The sequence below is a fragment of the Sarcophilus harrisii genome, chromosome 3 (genome assembly GCF_902635505.1).
Source record: "Sarcophilus harrisii chromosome 3, mSarHar1.11, whole genome shotgun sequence".
Taxonomy (NCBI): Eukaryota; Metazoa; Chordata; class Mammalia; order Dasyuromorphia; family Dasyuridae; genus Sarcophilus; species Sarcophilus harrisii.
Genome location: NC_045428.1, coordinates 254,505,927 through 254,526,528, shown reverse-complemented (window position 1 = coordinate 254,526,528; position 20,602 = coordinate 254,505,927). Strand labels below are relative to the sequence as shown.

At 35.0% G+C, this 20,602-nt stretch overlaps 1 protein-coding gene across 2 annotated transcripts in view; it reads left to right on the top strand.

Moving 5' to 3' along the window:
• TSPAN7 (tetraspanin 7) overlaps nucleotides 1-20,602 on the top strand; it is a 106,928-nt gene that overhangs the window by 58,215 nt on the left and 28,111 nt on the right. For both annotated transcript variants that reach the window (XM_012544432.3, XM_003763465.3), the window contains exons 2-3: nucleotides 15,547-15,735; nucleotides 18,582-18,656. In XM_012544432.3, coding sequence (XP_012399886.1) covers nucleotides 15,547-15,735; nucleotides 18,582-18,656 — 264 coding nt within the window. The remainder of the gene's footprint in view (nucleotides 1-15,546; nucleotides 15,736-18,581; nucleotides 18,657-20,602) is intronic.

Sequence of the window (20,602 nt, the reverse complement as noted above, 5' to 3'; positions counted from 1 at the left end):
CATAATTTATGTCGAATCATAACATGTGAAGTGAATATCTCAATCATGAAATTTTTGTGTCTTCATCCAACACTTAGAACAGCCTTGTGCATACACCCAACTATTCAGATAGCATTGATTAGTGAGGTCATTGTTTGTTAGCATATACTTGAATAGAATATACTGGTAAGGTCAATAGTTGCTAGAATATCAGAGATAAGGTGTCCATTCTCCTACTCTCACCAAGAAGCAAATTGATATGTTGAATATAATGAAAAATGTTGGGGGAAGGTTCAGTCCAGTGGTGATGATGCTACAGGAGAAGTGCCATTAACTGTGCTGTTACGGCTGCTGAATCATCTCCTGCAGAGGTATAATAAACCCATTACCAGGCTTGAACAGCTTGACCCACCTAAGTGAAATTCACAGCAACAATCCAAGGTAAAATTGTAGATTTTAGAAGTATTTCTGCCTCCACAGTTCTAGCAACAGTGTAAAAGTACCATTGCTGGTGAACTGGACTGGGTAAAAACAAGCATTCTCTTTAGAAACAAGAGACGGTAGCTGAGGCTTTAAAAAAAAAAAAAAAAAGAGTATGAAGAACTAACTTTATGTGATTACTTGATACCTCTCATGATAATGATCATTTAAAGTCTTGTGTTATCCAGATTTTCCCTTGTCAATTATAAGCTCCTGGAGGGCAGAGGAAGTATCCAGTTTTTCTTTGTATTCCTTTTGGTACCTAATATATCTTTTCCACATAACAGATACTTGATTTGCAAATTAAATTGAGACCTCTAGATTCAGAACTGATTGTTAAATAGTCACTAGTTACTGATTTCCTTGATATATATAGTCTGCATTCCTGCCAAACTAGACTGTTTCCTCAGTTCTGGGCTTCATCTTTCTGTATCCATGTCTTTTTTACCAGGCTGTCCCCTATGCTTAAAATGGACATCTCCTATCTCAGAATCTTACCTTCTGCCTAGCTCAGAAGCCCACTTTCTTTGGAAGTATAGAAAGACTTCTCACCAGTAGATTGTTGATAAAGTGTATGTTTGGTAAACTAGGAAACAAAGGAAACACAATAATCAGCTTACATGATCATGGTGAAGTTGTTACTCTTCAGTTGCGGCCACATTTTCTTGTCCCCTTGGTCATAACACACCAATACTGTCCAAGGGATTTTCTTGGTAAAGATACTTTTCCAGTGGATTAACGTAGACAGAAGTGAAGTGACCTACCTAGGATCATAAATCTGAATTCAGGTCTTCATGACTTGGCAGGTTTGATGATCTGTGCACTGAATCACTCTGCTGCCTTCATGTTGAATAACCTGTGTCAATGAGATCACACCAGAGAGCCACCAGGGCATCCCTGGAGTACTATAGTTAGTAGGCACTTAAATGTTTGGTTGGATTGAATTTGTTCTTGAATTTATGTAATAGCAAAATTTTAGTATTCCTGTATCAGAAACTGTTTTGCATTACATAAATTAACAATAGGTCCATTATAATGGGGTGTTTTTTGAAAGGCCTCTATGCTATTTGTTTTTTTCTTTGCTGTTTTTGAACTTGAACTTCCTTTGACCTTGATGATAAGTAGAGGATATGTTTGCTAGGGGAAAAAAAAATGAGACTGATAAAACTTTTCTACCTTTTCATAGACTAGGTCTCATTTTAGTTGTGGCCTAATTACAATCAACTTGAATTGCTCTTGTTTCAGAGTATGAAGTGAAATTATATATAGTTTATTACCTTTTTTCATAGATCAAAGGCAATGAAATTACAGCATCCCAAGAAATTGCTCAGCTATATTCCTGAAAGTTCTACTCATTAGCTTAAGAAAAATCCTAGGAAAAGAAAATAAACTGTCTTCTATACAACAGTGCTGATCAGAATTCTTTTAAGAAAAAATGCAATGCAATATTTCCTGTGAGTTTAGCCATTTCAGCAAACTGCCAAAGAAATATCTGTGAAGAGTATTACCAGAAACTACAGGATTCTCCATAGCAAACATTTGATGCACTTTATCCTGTTTCTACTTTAGGACTGTCTTTCTCCTCCTCCCCCAACCTCCTGCCAGTAATACCTTTCTTAAAAACTGGGGAGATTTGGAATTTATTTATCCTAAAAGAAAAATAAGAACTTCTGAAACTCCATTTCTGACCCACTCTGAAGATAATAACCATAGGTATTTAAATTTTAAAAAGAGCTAGAGTATGTATCTATCAACTTTGATCTTAGTGATATTTTTCTGGAAGCTACAAAGCTAAATAAAAGACGTTCCCACCTTCAAGGAATTTACAGTACACTAGGAGTTATGAGATGTAAACAAGTAATTTACTACCAAATGTACAAAAGAGTAATCCAAAAGAAGGCTCTATGAGTTACGGAACAAAAAGAAAATATCTAGCTGTGGCAGTCATAGAAACCTTCATAAAAGAGGTAGCAGGCATTGGAGCTGGGCTTGAATAATGGGTAGAATTCTACAGAAAGCAGTGAAGGCATAAGAAAAGGCACACACCTGTTTGAAGTGCAGAAAAAAAGTTTATTTTGCTTGAAGCTTAGATCTGTGTGGATGAGCAATGTATGAAACGAATCCAGAAATCAGTCAACAAGCAATTATTAAGCTTTTTACTATGTATCAGGAACTATTCTAGGCTCTGAGGAAACAGACAAAGCAAAACAGTGCTGTCCCCAAGAAGCATACGTTCTTTGCGGGGGAAATAACATGCATACATGTTAGTATGCAAAAATAAAATATGTACAAAATTAAAACAAAATAGGTCACTGGCCATGCAATTGGGGAAGGTAAGAGGCCAGATGAGATAAAGAAAGGTTTACTATCAAAGGTGATCATGAGTTTTTTTTGGAGGTATTTGGAGGCATTAAAAAATAAAGGAGAAATAAGGAGGGTATGGGAATGGCTAGTGCAAAGAGAACTGTGGGATGCTCCATGTGTGAGCAGCAGCAAGAAGGCCAGGCCTGGGTGGACTATATAGGTCCCAGGACCTATATAGGAAAAAAAATGCCTCACAGGTTTGGGAGGGGAGGTTGAGGCCAGATTGTGTAGACTTTTAAATGCCAAATAGAGAAATTTATAGTTGATCCTAAAAGCAATAAAAGAGCCGCAATAGGTAAAGAAGGTGACAAAGTCAAATCTATATTTTAGAAAAATCATTTCAAGACTTGTATAGAGGTTAGATCTAAGTAGGGAAGGCCTGAGATAAGGAATTTTATTAGAAGACTATTGATATGTGAGATGAGGTGATAAAGGCCTAAACTGAGGTGATGGTTGTGTTAGTGGATACAAGAAGTTGTATTCAAGAGACATGGAGTAGAAATGACAATATTTAGCAACTTTGAATGAGCAATAAGGAGGATTTGAGGATGATGTGAAGTTGTAAACCTGATTGACCAGAAGGGAAAGGATAATACGAAATAGGAGTAGGAATGAAGGGTAGGTTTTGTGGGAAAGGTAATCAATTCTGTTTTGGATGTTTTGTTTGAAATGGTTATGGATCTCTATTTTGGATTGTTCAATGGGAACTGTGCAATTAAATGTGGATTGGATCCAAACTGAATAATGGTCTTAAATGTTAGGCTAAGGACGTTGGACTTATTAGTGAGGCATTGGAAAACCATTGACAGTTTTGAACAGTAAAGTAATATAATTAAAGCCATAAATTATAAATAATATTTTTATATTTCATCATGAATTATGAATGATTTGGGGCTTAGCATTTTTGTTAAGTTTACTTTTATTTATTTATTTATTATTAAATATGTATTAATTTATTTTTCATTTATTTATTTTTAAAATCATCTCTATCTTTTGTTTGGACATCAACTTAATTTCCTCCTCCCCATACAAACAAATAGGTAATAAAATAAGCTATATAGTAATAATAATAGCTAAAATTTACATAATGATTACTGCATTGTACTAAGTACTTTACAATGAGCTCTGATTCTTACAAAAATCTTGGGTTTTTTCCCTCATTTCACAGATGAGAAAACTAAGACAAAAATGTTAAGTGACTTGCTCAGGAAGAAAGCTATTAATTATCTGAGGTCAGATTTGAACTCAGATCTTCCTGACTGACCTTAGTATTCACTTGGCACCACCAGCAGCTTTAGATGAGTGGTTGCTGTGTACAAGTCACAATCCCTCTGGGCCTTAATTTCCTCATCTATAAAATGGAGAGGTTGAATTAGATGACCTCTAATTTCCCTTCCAGCTGGAAGGAAACATAAATTATAATGAATGACAAGTTTGTTTAATTCTTTTTCCACTCTTAACTTCTCTTAAAAGAGTTCTTGTCCTCTGTTCATATAGCTGTCAGTAAAATTTAATTAGTATCCTTATGAATAGAACTTAATAAATTCTGTAACAGCTCATCCTTGCTGTAATAAGCAAGGAAGCTTATTAAGCATATAAAATTAGTTTACTTTGGTTTTTTGGGGGAGGGAGGCAGCTTTGATTCATTCCAGTAAAGCTATTAGATCTTCTTTTCTATTGGAAATTGATAGCTTTGTCACTGAATATAAGTTCACTATAGCTGAGTATACCTCAGCTCTACACACAGCTCTTCATACCTATTCCTAAGAGCAGACTGCCCTTCCTATTCTTCCATCCTTTTCTTACTAAGACTTAATGACTTGTGTAACAACTTCTAATCTTCCTATTCTGGTGGAGGTATCTTCCCATACATCTTCCTTTATAACATGGTATAATGAGATTTAAAAAAAAAAAAAAAAAAAGCAAATCAAGCTTTGCTTACCTTCATGCAATCCCTATTCTCTTGCAGACCCTCTATTTTGACATATATGGAATAAAGTCAGGTGTTTCCTTATATAATTGTAAATAAGGACAACAGATAAATTAACAGAAAAAAACTGTAGTTGATATGAGATTAGGATGACTTTTTTTTGATGAATTAGTGTGACTACTTCTCTGAGTTTCAGGTTTTTCCTCTATGAAATGAGAGGAACAACTGTCCTAAGAGGTCAAAAGTTTTGTCCAGAAAGTACCTTGCAAAATGGGAATAATTCCTATACTTTCTCATAGATTTTCTGTGTGTGGGGGAAAATCTTCATAACCTGGAAAGTGTCATATAAATATGAATAGACAGTATAATGCCAGAGAAACTGAAGCAATATATAGAGAGTAGAGAGTTTTTAACATTTTATTTGAATTTCTGAGAGGGAGAGATTGTCTGGGGGGGGGGGGGGGGGGGGGGGGGAGAGCAGAATCCATTTTGCCCCCAGGGATGAATTGGACTTTGTCTCAAAGAATTCAGCATTGAATGTGAGATTCCATTGAATTTTATAGGGCTCTAGCAATCTGGGGAGACAAAGGCAAGGGGTTGAGTCTGAATACCATCAATCCGGTTCTAACAGGTTGGGGGTAGGATCATAAATTCTGATAAATTGGGAGTGAAAGACGTATTCAGCTAGAGACAGGAAGTCTGGAGAGACACAGGTAGAGGATGCCAATTAGGTATCTGAGTTTTATGACTCTCTTGGAATGCCAAAGTGGCCAGATCTCCACAGCCTTAATTATCTCAGTCCTAATGAACAGAAAAGGGGGATTGCAACCAGGGGGATTAAAGCAGAACAATAAGGAAAACTGAGGCAGAACAATTTAGGGAAACTGAGGCACAACACTAGAACAATCAAATGGTTTTACTCTGAGCTTGGGAAAAGCCAAAATTCCTTTCAATTAACCACAAAATCTAGGAGCTCTAGCTTGGGGCTATGAAGGAACTACATGTTGGAAACTTTTTCAGATGTCTGCTTTAAAGCCTCTGCATATCTGTAAATAGATGGAATGAGTGGAAAAATATTTTTTAAGTATTTGTTATATGTAGATCACTGTAGTTATTCTAACAGTGGTCCCAATTAGAAGGGTTCTGTAAAGCTAAGTTTCTCTTGTGACTAACAGTTTATTGAATTAAATAGAAAGGGGGTAGAGCATGAAATTTCTCATAGTTTAGTTAGAACTAGTTTCAGTTCTACCTAGGAATTCAGACAGAGAGTATGGCAGTGGAAGATGAAATTACTGAGGACACAAGAGTTTTCAAGAAGCTTATTATTTTAGTAAACAATAAATGCCAATTACCTAATGTATTGGGAACAAGCATCTTCTTTGGCTTAATCTTAGACAACAAGGAAAGACAGACTTTTATACATTAAAAACAATCAAATTGTCAATTAATTTAAAGGAAACAATTCAACATTAGATAATCTGATTTCAGCTTGGAGGAAAGATTTAAGGAGGAGAGTGAATAAGTGATTCTTTCAAATGAAGAAAAGAAGTGTTCTGCTTCCCCAAGTGTTTCTAAACAATCAAAGGATTATGGCTGCAATAACTGATTGATTAATATGGAACTTGTTTTCAGATAAGACACAAGGGTTGTTTGAAATGCACAATTGTGAGAAAATTCCTTGCATCAGTCTTTGGATCTAACCAGGTTTTGGGACAGCACAACTTAGGTCCTTAGTGAACGTTTTCTGGAGGGTTAAGTTCAATACAATAAGTATTCCCACAGTTGAATGAAGTTTTTTCATAACCCAGAAATTGGGCTAGACCCATAATTGAATAGAAATTAAGTAGCCCCAGAATTGAGTCACAAGATGGAATCCTTGTGGTTCATCCAGTTCTGACAATTAACCACTTGTTGTCCTAATCCTATCAATTTCCTCAACGGTAGCCTACTTTTGAAGGAATTGAATTTTAATGAATAGACTAAACTAATTTAATTTTAGGATGCATTGAACATCTGCTGTGTAACTAGTTATGTGCTGTAATTGTTTCACAAAGTTATCCTGCTTTCAGGGAACCTGAAACCTGCTTGAGAAGACAAGGCATGAAACATGTAAGACGGTATATAGTAAAGGCTAAAATAACTACAAACAAGGGCCAAAGCAGTCTGGAAAAGGAAAGAAAAGGAGAGATACCACTGTTGTACATAAATTACTAAGCGAGACTTCCTGGAAGTTAGACTAGAAATACAGCTTTGAAGAGTGGCTAGAATTGAGTAGATGAGAATGGAGAAAGAAATCCTTATAGTTATGGAGCAGGTAAAGATGGGCATGAGATCTTTAGGAATGAGACCATTCTATATGAATAGAGTAGGTGGAGGTAGAAGTAATATTACCACACAATGGAAAAAATTAAATGCCCTTATATATCTGTCCCTCAATAGATTTTTATAGCCTATTCCTTGTATATAAAGAAATGAAGGGAGGATTATAACCATAAAATCTGTTTAAGAGATTAAGGAATGATTCTGTCTGTAAGAGGCTCTTTTAATGTGTTTCATCAATATCTTTGAAAAGAAAAGATTCCCTTCCTTGCATATTAATTTTATGGTGAGAAATGTGTGATTGCACACAATCTGTTTCTCATGATAATTTTGGTTGAAATATATAGATGGTATCCTCCTCTTCCCCACCCCTCTTTCTACCCTTAATAAGAGGTAGGTCACCATTGTAATGCTGAAAAATAATGATTGTGAGTATATGGCCACCAGAGCCCTCCTGTGTTAGAAAATGGAATTTGATCTTGTTCAAGAACATTTACTTACTCTAGTCCCTTGAAAGTGTCTTTGATACATACAGTATTTCACTGGTATAGAGAGCTGCTAGATGCACTACCAGGATGTGTGGTAGTCACTAGAGGTAGTTTTCACGTGAGCAGATCATGGAGAGCACAGGAAAATCTGTTTATTTCCAGAGCTTCTCTGTGAAATATTGATAGGTGTCAACTCAGTTAAGGTTACTAGTCCTTAGGTCATGATTATGATTTTTCCTGGGTAGGTTAAAAAAGCAGCATAGATGTCAATTTGGAATTTAGGAATAAAGGATTAAGGATGTTTTAAATATCAGAGCTAGAGTTCTTTCAATTACTTTTTGAAGAATTCCAAAGACAGTTACTTTAGAAAATATAAAATGCCCAAACTAACAGAATGCCAAATTGACATTCTTAAATATATCCAATCTCAGAAAAGGAAATAGAGCTACGAAGGAACTACTACCAAAGGAAAAAAATTCCTACTCTTGATGTATTTGCAGGAGAATTCTGAATGCTACAGGTTATTATCAGACAATATTGAAAATCACATTCTTTTTATCACACATATATAGTCCTAATACCTAGATCATAGAATTATAAAGCAAAGAATACATACCAGTATCATTAATGAATATTGATTCCAAAATGTTAAGTAAAATCCTGTCAGACTATAGCAGTTTATCTAAGAAATCATTAATTGTATAACTAAGTGGAATTTATACAAAGAATGCAAGGATGATTCAAAATTAAGAAAACAATCAATATAATCATATTAAAGACAATAATCTCTCAAACTATGTTTTAATAAAAAAAATGCAGACAAAAAGCCTTTGACAAAGTATAGAATAAATCACCATCATAATCATTATCACCATCAGTTTGCAATTTATATAGTTCTATAAGTTTTAAAAAGAACTTTTACATGTGTTATCTGATTTGATCCGTACACCTACCCTATAAGGTAGCTGATATCAAGCCCCATTTTATACAAAAGGAAACAAACTTGGAGAAGTTAAATGATTTGCCCAGAATCACAGCTAGTAATCTGAGACATGATTCAAACTTAGGTCTTCTTGAAACCAAATCCAGTGGTCTGTTCACTATGTTGCCTACCAGGCCATTTGTATGAAAAATTTTACAAAGCATAGATATAGAGGAATCTTTTTTTTTTTTAGTACAATAAAAATTATCTAACTAATACCCAAAGCAAACATCATATGTAATTGGGATATACCAGAAGCCTTTTGAATAAATATAAACATAAAGCAAAGTCTTACCCCACTCCTTCAATTATTTCACATATTTGTTCAAATTCTATATATAAGGTATAAATATGAAAATATAGAAAAATTAGAGAATATAGAATGGAAAATATAGAAATTCTATATTTTATATTCATTCTACATAAAAATGCTAACAATGTCAATAACACAAAAGAAATGAAATATGTAAATAAAATATGTAAAGATGAGGAAATGAAATGATTTTCTTTGTTGATAACATGTTTTACTTAGAAAAATACTAAGAATTCAGGAAAGGAACTAATTGAGTTAATAGCTTCAACAAATATCAGAATATAAAAATGCAGCAGTATATATACAAAAAAATGGACTCAGCATGCAATCTGTGGTTTGGGACCCACCTACCTCTGTATGCTTGAAGCACACACCTACTTCCACATCAGAGATTAAAAGCTCTACCAGGACACTAGTGAAAGCTTAACATGTCAAAGGTCCATAAAGTCATACATGTCCTTTGACCTACCAATACCACTATTAGGCATGTAATTTGAACGATATTTTTTAATAAAGGAAAAGGACCTATATATTTACAAAAAATATTTATATTAGTTCTTTTCTTAGGGCAAATAATTGGAAATTGAAGGAATGCCCATCAGTGGAGGAATAGCTGAATAATTGTGCTATATAATTATGATGGAATACTATTGTCTCAGAAATGATGAGCAGGATGCTCTCAGAAAAACCTGGAAAGTCCTCCTTAAGCTCATGCAAAGTGAAATGTACTGTGTACAAATGTAATAGCAATGTTGTGGGATGATCAGCTATGAATGACTTTGCTATTCTTAGCAATGCAATGATCCAAGACTGTTCTAAAGGATTTAGGATGAAAAATGCTATCTATACCCAGAGAAAGAACTGATTGTGTTTGAATACAGATTGAAGCATTCTTTTTTTTTTTTTTTTTTTTTTTTTTTTTTTTTTTTTTTTTTTTTGCTTTATTTTTTCTTGAGGGTTTCTTTTTTGGGGAGGTTGGGGCGATCTCTGTTTTCTTTGGCAATATGACTTTCATAGAAATGTTTTGCATAACTTTCCATGTACCTTCTCAGAGATAGGGTGTGGTTGAAGAGGAAAAAAGGAAAGAATCTAGAACTTAAAGTTTTAAAAACAAATGTAAAAAAACTTTTATATGTAACTGAGAAAAGTAAAATATTTTTTTAAAAAAGAAATGCTTAGTATAGAATAAATATCTAACTGTAGGTCTTCACATCTCCTTTTGATTATGGTCATTATATGATAATAGTTATATTCCACAAAATCATAGCATATTAGAAGATGGAAATTATCTCAGACATAATTTCCTCCAGTCTATTCATTAGGAATCAAGGTACAGATGAGGAAATCAATTAATTGATTTGTCTTTGATCACTTAGTGAAGTCTTAAAGCTAGCCAGAAATAAAGGAATCTAGTTTACTATGAAATTATCATTTACTTTATTTCATAAGTAGAGAAATTAAGTATATTGAATCAGTGAACTATGAGATCCAGAATTATAAATCCCTAGCAGCTCATATGTATGATTTTTTTTTAATCCCTATAACTATTTAATATATAATCTAAACATCTCATAGCAGAAGGCTCTCCTTTAAAATTTGGGTGGAAACCCAGAACTCTGTTTGTTTTGTGCTCATTTCTGTATTTCTGCCCACTGAACGTGACTCCCAACAGTTTTTTTTAGTAAAGTAATACTTTAAATACAAACTATAATTAAATGAGGCTTTATAGAAGTATGAAGGTAATTAATTAAAAAGGGGCATGTCCAGGCTGGTTTATTTGGAACAGAACATGATGCCACTGAAGCAAGATTGCGTTTTCAGTCATACTAACACTGTTTTAATCACTAACTATACACTTGATCCACATTTTCTATTGACTACTGACTTTCCCTCCTTTCTTTTCCTGGCTTTTTTTTTGTTCTAGCTCAGCTTTCCTCCAAACCCTTTTGAGAGTTCTGCCTCCTTTCTTCTCCCAAATCCTAAAGGTGGGCATTCCCCAAGACCAACCTTTAACCTTTTGTTCTTCTCTCTATGGGTAATCTCTTCTCCAGAGAAATTACTACCAGGGATAGAATCACACAAGAATTTATTTTTTATTCTACAGGGAATAGAGACCAAAAAGATAAATCTTTATCAAGAAGCCTTTCCGATGACTTCTCTTGCTCAAAATTGAGTTAGCTTATTAAGAGTACACAACATTCCCAATTCATGATGTTTCTTCAGAGGAATACTTTCCTTTTTATAAAATTCATCTTGATCATTCAGCTTACATTTACAATAGCCATAAGTGACTTAGTGCTCATAAATTTTATGCTGGTAATATAGATATAAAATGTGTAATAGTAGAAAGAGTGATAGGTTTTGACTATCTGCTTGACATTGGATAGATTCTCCAGATTTCAGTTTCCTTATCTCTCAGGTCTCTTCAGGACCAAATTCTTTGATCCTATATAAATGCATATATAAATTCTGACATCTACTAGATTGAGTCTATAAACTTATGTGAGAAAAAAAATCGCATCTTTATTTTCCTAAATCTTTATCTGAAATTAAGAATTTCCTTCAATTGATAGTTTAGGAAATAAGCTATGGAAGTATTTAGTTTTCACCAGATTGCCAAAGAGACCATGACTCATACAAAAAGAATTAGGAACCCATGTGCTAAAGAATTAGATGGTTGAATTATGATCTCTAGTCTCCTCAAATCCCAGTGCTTTGATTCTGAGAGGTGGTAAACCTTAATCACTGCTGCTGATAGATGTTCTGTTAGATGGGGTGGCTTGTGGCTGACCTAGAGGTTGTAAGGTGGTAGTATTTGCACCAGGCCATGTACTGTGGTTTACCTTATACCTCTGCTGTGTCTTTTTCTGAAGCCACTGTGTTTTCTGATTGGAAGCAAAAGTAATTTTTTTTTCTTAAGGAAGAAAAATTAGTTATAGTCATTAAAATAAAATATACTGACTTATTTGAGAAATGGGTGTCTCTTTCAACTCCCAGAAACAAGTTATTTCAGAGAGTTAGAAAGTTTATCCTAGTAAGAAAGCAGAAACATCCATTTTAAATTCATGGCCTTATGGTATAGATATTGGGATTCCCAAAAGCAGAAAATATACTGCTTGAGAAAATGGCTGTGTTGCAGATGAGGAAAAGAAGAAAGAAAAATTCACACATAAATTACAAGATTGACTCCATTCTTTGGTTCTGGGCTGGGGGAGAGGTTTGGGGGGAAGGGAACTGATATTGAAAGATCAAATGTTGTAATCTCATTTTAGACTTTAGAAACATGGTACAACTAGCTTGGATCTAAGAATTGGGAAGAATGTTGTTGAGGGTGATCCAAAAACGACTGTAGCTAATTAATAACTTTTTTCTCTACAAGACTTTTATAGCACCTATTTCCTTTTTTTTTTTTTTATCCCCTATTTCATTAGTTGAGGACTTCTCAGACTTCTAAAAATATTGAGGTCTTTTCACTAACAGTTCCCTCCCATCACATATTACTTAGATATCTCTTCCCACTATTTTTCCTCAATTCCATCTTGCAAGAAAAGGTGGCATTTCTTGCCAAGGCAAACCTATCCCTTACTATCATCTCTAACAGATTGCCCCCATTGCTATCCCTCATTTGTCTTTCTTCCATCTCTATCTACTGTTGCTTTCTCTGCTGCCTACAAATATGTTCATTAAAAAAAAATCTTGTGATCTAAATATCTCCACTAGCTACCATCCTAAATATTTTCTCCCCTTCTTGACTATACTCCTTGAGAAAACCAATATATTAGGTGGCTTCCCTTCATCTCCACTCACTGTCCTCTATGTGCTTTATAATCTGGGTTCTCATTTCATTATTCAACTGAAACTGTGCTCTCCACAAACACATCACATATTTCTTTAATTACCAAATCTCACAACCTTTTTTTCAGTTCTCATCTTCTTGAACTCTAAAGTATTTTGACTGTTGATCACATTTTCTTCTTAAATATTCTCTCCTCTTCAGATTTTTATGACACTGTTCTCTACTGTTTCAACTTCTACTGTATGATTCTTCCTGAATCTCTTGGCTGAATCTTTATTGAAATCATGCCCACTAACTGTGTATGGGTATGTTCCCTAAGGCTCTGGTTTGGGCTTTCTTCCCCATGGATACTATCTCATTTGTTGATGTCATCAGCTCCCATAAGTTTAATTAGCCTCTCCATGCAGATGATTCCCAGCACTATACAAGGCATCCCATAAGTCTTAATGTAGTTTTGCATATAGGACATTCTGTATATAAGTTCATTGACATATATAAATTTTATACATTGATATAACAATTATTGTAGATAAGCTATACATCTCCTTCATCCCCTTACTTTCCCTTACCCCAATATCCGGTTAGTTTTCAGAACTTGCCATTTCTGTTTACACCGCCTCTCTTACCTAGTCCCTTTCTTTCTGTTCACACAATCACAATCTTAATTTAGGTCTTTATTACCTCTCTCCTAGATTATTGCAACAACCTGTGTCTATGTCTCAACTCTCTTCCCACTGTAATCCATTCTCTCTACAAAATTACCAAAATGATTTTCATTAAAGGCAGATCAGACCATGTCACTTGCCTACTCAGTAAATCCTAGTGATTCTTTCTTGCTTGTAGGATACAATAAAAACTCATCTGTTTATCTTTTAAAGATTTGGATTCATGATTTGGATGTGAATCCATCCTTCTAATCTTGTACACTTCTTCTTTTCCTACATTCTAATGTGTAGGCCACCTGAAGTTCTTTTTGTTTCTCATGCACATATAATGAAATTCATCTCCTCTCTCCATGTTTTTGCAATGGCCATATCAGTTGTCTAGAATACACTCCCTCCTCACCTTTGCCTTGCAAAATCCATCATTGTCTGCGAGAACTACCTTCTACATGAAGATTTTTCTGATTCTTCTACAATTACAATTAAACTCATTTCTATTTCTTTTGTATACGTTTTGTAATCCTTATATATAGACATAGTTCTGTTTTATTTTTTGTCTTTATATCCTCATCTTCAGCAGTTTACAGCACATAGTTAAATACTTAATAAATACTTGTGGATTGATTAATTATCTCTCCATCTCGTTCACAAGGATATTGTGAGACACTTTGTCAAATGCCATGTAAGATCAAAATATGCTTTGTCCACAGAATTACCTTGGTCTGTAGGGTGTATTTCTGAATTGTTGAATGTTAAGTTACTATATCATATAGCAAGTTTTCTTGACTGCTCAGGACATTGGATTATCTGGTTTTAGAGTTATTCATTGAAATCAAAAGTTGTAGATATATACAAATACACACAAAGATGTGTTCATATACACATATTCATAGCACTATTCTTTCCTATCTAGGCTCCCAAGTATATCTCACCTTCATACTAACCCCAAAGTTATTTAAACACCTGTACATGAAATGAGGTAACATTTTATATTCTCCTTAAATAATTAGGCATAAATAGGGGAAAAAAGAAAAAGGAAATAGAAATGTTTACTACTTGCCCACCAGATGTCAGCAGAGAACATTGAACGTGTCATCTCACTTCTTTCCAATGCCTGTTTCGCTATCAATAATAGCAGATCACGACCAGCTACAAGCTTTATGTGTTTAGTTCTGTTTTTTAAAATGCCAAATTGTTTCTTCTACTTTTTTCCTCAATTATATTCCAACCCTTCTTGAGTATACATTATCATCTCTTAATAAAAAAAGAGAAGTGGACTTGAAGAATAATACGTGGTGCTAAATTCTAGAATTTAGGTGCACTCCCCAGACGGCATTTGGTGATCTAGTTTTGGGATCTGGGCAAATAGAGTTACACCTAGTCCAGGAGGACTATTCAAGTTCTACTGTTGTCCTTGAATTTTATAGTATTGAATATTGCTTAGGAAAAGAGAATCCCCTCCTTCCCAAAATGGTTTGATCAGTGGCGTTTGGAAATGCTCTTTTAGAAGAAATTTTTAATGTAATGGTAATTTTGCTAATAAAATATAGCCTAAAAGAGGAAATCAGTCATCTTTTTCTCCAAAAAGTAACAATACTTAGCTTGGATTTATACAGTCATTGAAATAAATTTCCCTCACAATAGTTCAGTGGGTATTCTTTGGCCTTGAAGAGAAGAGAGGCTTAGTAAGCATAAGTAACTTATCCAAGACCGCATATTGTTTGCTAGCTTTCTCAGTTGTATCTGGCTCTTTGTGACCCCATTTGGGGCTTTCTTAGCAAAAATACTGGAGTGTTAGCCATTCCCTTCTTCAGATCATTTTACAGATGAGGAAACTGAGGCAGATGGGGTTAAGTGACCTACCTGCCCAAGGTCCCACAGCTACTAAATGTCTTTGGTCACATTTGAACTTCCGAGATTTTGGCTTCTTGTAATTCCTACATGTATTTTGTAAAATTAAGAACTGAAACACCTCTTTATATTAATCATTAGATAACTATTATCAATTTCATGTATCATGGTTTGGCATTGGATATAAAAGAATTACATTTTTAAAAAAATTTTTTTATTTGTTACAAAACCTTAGTACGTTATGACTTAAGATTCTGGAATCACAATCATCATGTCTCTAGACACCTTGACTTAAATTTCAAAAATTGGTTACTTTCTATTAATCCTGACTATTTATCCTAATTAAATACTTCATCTTTTCTTCCCTCTCCTTCTCTTTCAGATTACTGGTGTTATTCTTCTGGCAGTTGGAGTCTGGGGAAAGCTTACTTTGGGCACATACATTTCTCTTATTGCAGAGAACTCCACCAATGCCCCCTATGTGCTCATTGGAACTGGTACCACCATTGTGGTCTTTGGCCTGTTTGGATGCTTTGCGACATGTCGTGGAAGCCCATGGATGTTAAAACTGGTAAGTGTGTCAATATAATGTGGTGTGATATTGGAATTGCTTATACTGTGACTTTTTTCAAAAAAGTCATACTGATGAGAAATAGTGCTTCCTTAGGCAAGAAAGTCTCAATATAGACTCATTTAGCTGTTAGCTCCTTGCTAAAAACAAAGCAAAAATCAATTTTAGCCAAACTAACACAAAAAAGAGTGCTAAAAACAACAGTGGGTCCCCTCTGTGGGGCCAGCTGGTAAAAGCCTGTTGCTAGGGAATGTAAAGATAACCTTTATAACCTCATGCTAAAATGCCCTGATGCCAGCTTTACATGCTATGCTGGAAACTTCCTTTAGCTGCAGTACACATTTTCACCAAGTAACTCAGGAGCATGACCAGCAGCCTTCCATTTGGCTTGTTCCCTTTTGGGAAATCCATTTTCTCATCTCAACTGTGGTTGCATTTGGCTTATTCACCCTTCTACTCAATTAACACTGTCTAGCCACAAACCCCAGAGATCCAGCTGTGTCATAGAGCACAGCTTAGCCGAAAGTTTGCACAATGTTAGGTTGCTTTATCCTGGTCTAGAATTACGGCTGTGCTTTTTGCCCCTTAAAAGCTATTGTGTTCTTCTTCCTCAGTAACCTAGTATTTAAAGAAATGTGAAAGAGAAGAGGGAAAATGGTAAACAGGAGATAAAATGTGAATGTTCTGAGGCACTAGACACTTTTCCTTTGTCAGATGAGTTACTTCGTTTCTTGCTACAGTCATAAGATGCCAGCTGTTAGGACCAAAGTTAAAAGTATATTTACCCTTTTACACTTCATTTACATTAGCAAGCAGAAAGAAGGGCTGGAATTTTGGGTTGGGATGCTGTTGGATTATTAGTGTTTTGGCTAGCCATGTGTCTACATTTTGTGCTGAAAATGCCTTTTATAACACTCTTCATTTATGAGAATTGCTGTAGTAATTTTGTAAATGAAAGGCGGCCAGGTCCCCACTTAATGTCAAATTTCATTAACTGGGAACTGTAAAATGTGCCACCCAGTGGCAGCAAGTCTTTCACTCCACCCTATGTGCTTGAGCTTAGTCCTGGGAGGTAATGACTCAACAGTCACTGTTACCTGTGACAGAACTTGTTCTGTGTCCAATTCACATAGAAGAAACTACTTTGACAATTGTGATTAATTGGTCTCTTTGTCAGCCTCCATTGGGAGGGGACAGCAGGACCTCATCAGCCTTTCCCTCTAGAAGTAAAATGTACAAAATGTACAAATGTCCCTGCCTTCCCCACATAGAGGGCATGTGCATGCACCTGTACTGGTGTGCATTGCTTAGAATACACCAAGTACTGGGAATTGGGCTTATCCATCCAGGGCTTCTCAAAAACGAGTTTATTTTTCATTTTAATATGTCTGAGTAGTGGGGGAAGGTTGACCTTGGGCAAGGAGGAGAGACAACTATTTTCGCAGCAATGGTTACTGACCCAGTAAAAGAACTTAAGCCTGATATCTGCACAGACACAGAAATGTAAAATGTGGCCCTTGCTCAGACTGCAGAACCCCTGAGTACTCCTCCAGACCCATAGGACTACAAGATAAAAGTAAGTATCTAGGAGCAATTAAGAAGAGCAGTAAAAAAGAAATGGGGTGTTGTCTCAGCTCTGCCTGTACCCTTGGACATGTCATGCATCTCCCTGGGTTTTATTTTTTTTTCTTCCATAAAATGACAAGAGATATACCAGATCTCTAAGGACCCTTTCAGCTCTTTATTATTCTAAGGAAAAAATTTTTAAATAGTGGAAAAAAAGGGAAAAGAGGTTTTATATCCCCAGCATTGTGTTTATTTTTTCACCTGGCAATATTATGTTGCCAGTGGTAGGACTGTCAGCAGAATAACTTACCTGCAAATTGAACAGAATATATAATCCTTTGATAGTTTTATCCCATAAACAAACACACCAGTAATTCAGTAGCAAATAGCAAACTGCTGTCTAGTTGAAGGAAAAGGAAGCTGATGGGAAGGTAAGGTAGGTTGATGCAGCAACTTCAACTTCCGACATCAGGCTATTCTTAATGGCCAGGGTACCCTAGTTATCACATTCTTCGCTGAAAAGACAGATAAACACTGCTAGTGCTATATAAAAAGGTAGAATTTCCAGAATTAGTGCTTCTTTTGCTAACCTTTCCTCCCTTTGTGAGCACCAAAGACATAAATGGAAGGATTTTTGGCTACTAAGTTGAACCTGGTAAAAGGCTTGTGAGCACTACATACAAAGCAAAAGTTTTACAGGTGAATATTACAGCATTTGAGGTGATACTTCCAAGAACCCATTGGGTAAAGTCTGTGATCTATTTACAGTGATAAGGATATGCAGAAAGAATTCTCTTGGAATTAGGAAAAAATTGTGATATGCAAAGTATTTAGAAGAGTTGACCATGAACTAGTTAATATTCATATTGTTATCTCTACATTATTCATCCCCAAATCATTAATCCTATGTTATGATTATTGTTGTTTCAGTTGGAATAATCCCATTTTGGGGGATTTTCTGCCATTAACATATATAAAAGTAACCTAGCAAAAATATTTAAGCCTGCTATACAAATAGGTACACATGCAGTCAATGTAATGACCACATAGTGATTGATCAAACTATAGAACCATTGAACACCATTCTAACCCTGTCAGACCACCATCTATGACTCGATAGAGGTAAATATTTGAGATTTCTTTTTGGACAGAAAAGAGAAATGTGTATTTTAAAAGTTTTTTACCCCAGTATTTATTGCCCAGCTTCTAGCTTAAATCTATTCCTAGAAGTATCCTGATTTTAATTCTTCACATTTGATTTTGTCCCTTTTTCCTCTCAGTATGCCATGTTCTTGTCTCTGGTGTTCCTGGCTGAACTGGTGGCTGGCATCTCAGGTTTTGTGTTTCGTCATGAGGTAAGTTCATTCACATCAGCAAACAGGAGCCACATGATTTTTAGAAGGGAAGATTCACTGAAATCTTTGAAAATGTTCATAGCACATACAAAATGCTGAGTTTGGTTTATTTACTTGAATGGTAGTAGTTTTTTAGCTGCATCATAGGCTGAAATTATGATTTCAAAAGAACAGATTTGGCCAAAGCTCAAAGCCTAATTATTGGATATTTGTTCTTAAGCAGTCTGTATGTGTCCCATCATGACAGGTCATTTTCTAGCCCTGTTACAGTGACAAAGCATGTTCTGTAGAATTAATATGCTTTTGAAATATACCTCTTTCATTATGATGCACACATAACAGAGGGAGGATTTTCACGGCTACAGAGCCAGACCAAATTAATTTCTTTGCTACATTGTAAATATTACATCTTCCCAGAAGTAACAGTAAAATACATGTAGATATGTGTGTTTATGGTTTTTAAATTAATAAATTAAACTATTTCAAAAATTCAGAGAGGAGGATTAAAGGAAATGCTTTCTCCATTTTTTTCTTAAGCAAATGTTGGTCAGTAGAGCTTATCAGTTTTTTTTTTTTCCTTCCTGAGAAGCAGTGGGAATTTCTACAGCTGGTTTTAATATCCCTTAAAATGACCTTTTCATTAGAATTCTACTTGGAGTGAGAGTGAGTGAAACCATGGTAAAGAGCACAAATCCAAATCAGATGTGTAGAGAAACTAATTAGTCACTGACTCAGAATGTAGTATTCTCTTTATCTTGTTTCAACTTTTCAAACACAGACTTTCCTTTGCCTAAATACTATCCATCTCTGACAGTCCCCTGCTTCCACTTCATTAAATAAATACCTTTTCACAAACAAATAACAGAACCATGGCCCTAGTATTCCCAAGCAGGTGATAAGAGGTAGTGTTTCAGGAATGGATTTTTTTTTCCAGTCAGTTCACTATGCTCATCACTAACCTCCCCTAAGTCATCCTTTTCAAATGCTTAAAGAAGTTTCTGATTTCATAAGTTTGACTATCCTCTTCATTGAAGCAAATTGCAACCTGTGCATAGCTGCCTATCCTGTAAGACTCTTCTTGTCTCTACCCAGTATACTGTGAATCTTCCTCACTTCCCACCATCACAAAGATAACAAGACTGTCCACCTACCATCTTTCCCCTTAACTAGGTCATCAGTACCAGCCTCTCTTTATATACATTCCTTCTTGACAATTTTTATTTCTCTTTTTCTTTGAAGTTATTCTTTGATTATGTGTAGCAACCTGCATGCTGGCTCTTCACCCCAGCACTTCTCTCTTTTATTCATCTTCAATTCTTAAAAGACTGTTGTATTGCATGTCTCACATCCAAACAATAATGCTAGTAGAATTTTTGTATTAAAAATATGGATTTTTGTTTCTAGAAGAAGCTTGGTGTGTTTAAATGTGCTTTTCAAATTCCTGAAGATAATCCAGACTACTCTCTATTTAATTCTGGAGCCAACTTACCTTTTATATTGTCAGTTCTAGACATTAATACTTAAGCAAGTCATGAAGAAAAGTCAATCTTCATTCTTGTTTTTTTAAATATATATGTATATGTAAATATACATATGTATATATATAAAAACAAAAAAGCTCCTCTTGTTATAAGACTTTAAGAAACATTTTTCTAAGCCTTCATTTCTTCCTGTAGAGATGAGGAAATTGGGCTGAGTGATCTCTGAATATCCCTTGAACTTTAAGAGTTGTGTATGTCTCCTCCTTAGCTCTAATTCCTAGGAGTTGTAATTCACTCGCAGTTTTCCCAGAGTTATCCAAAAATGAAAACTAGCGAGTTAACATGAATTTGCTTTTCTTAGCATTCCCAGCACTTAGCATAGTGCAAAAAGTACCAATCCTTTTTGTTGTTGTTGTTGTTGTTGTTGACGACTGAGCTTTTCAAATGGTGAAATGACCTCATTTT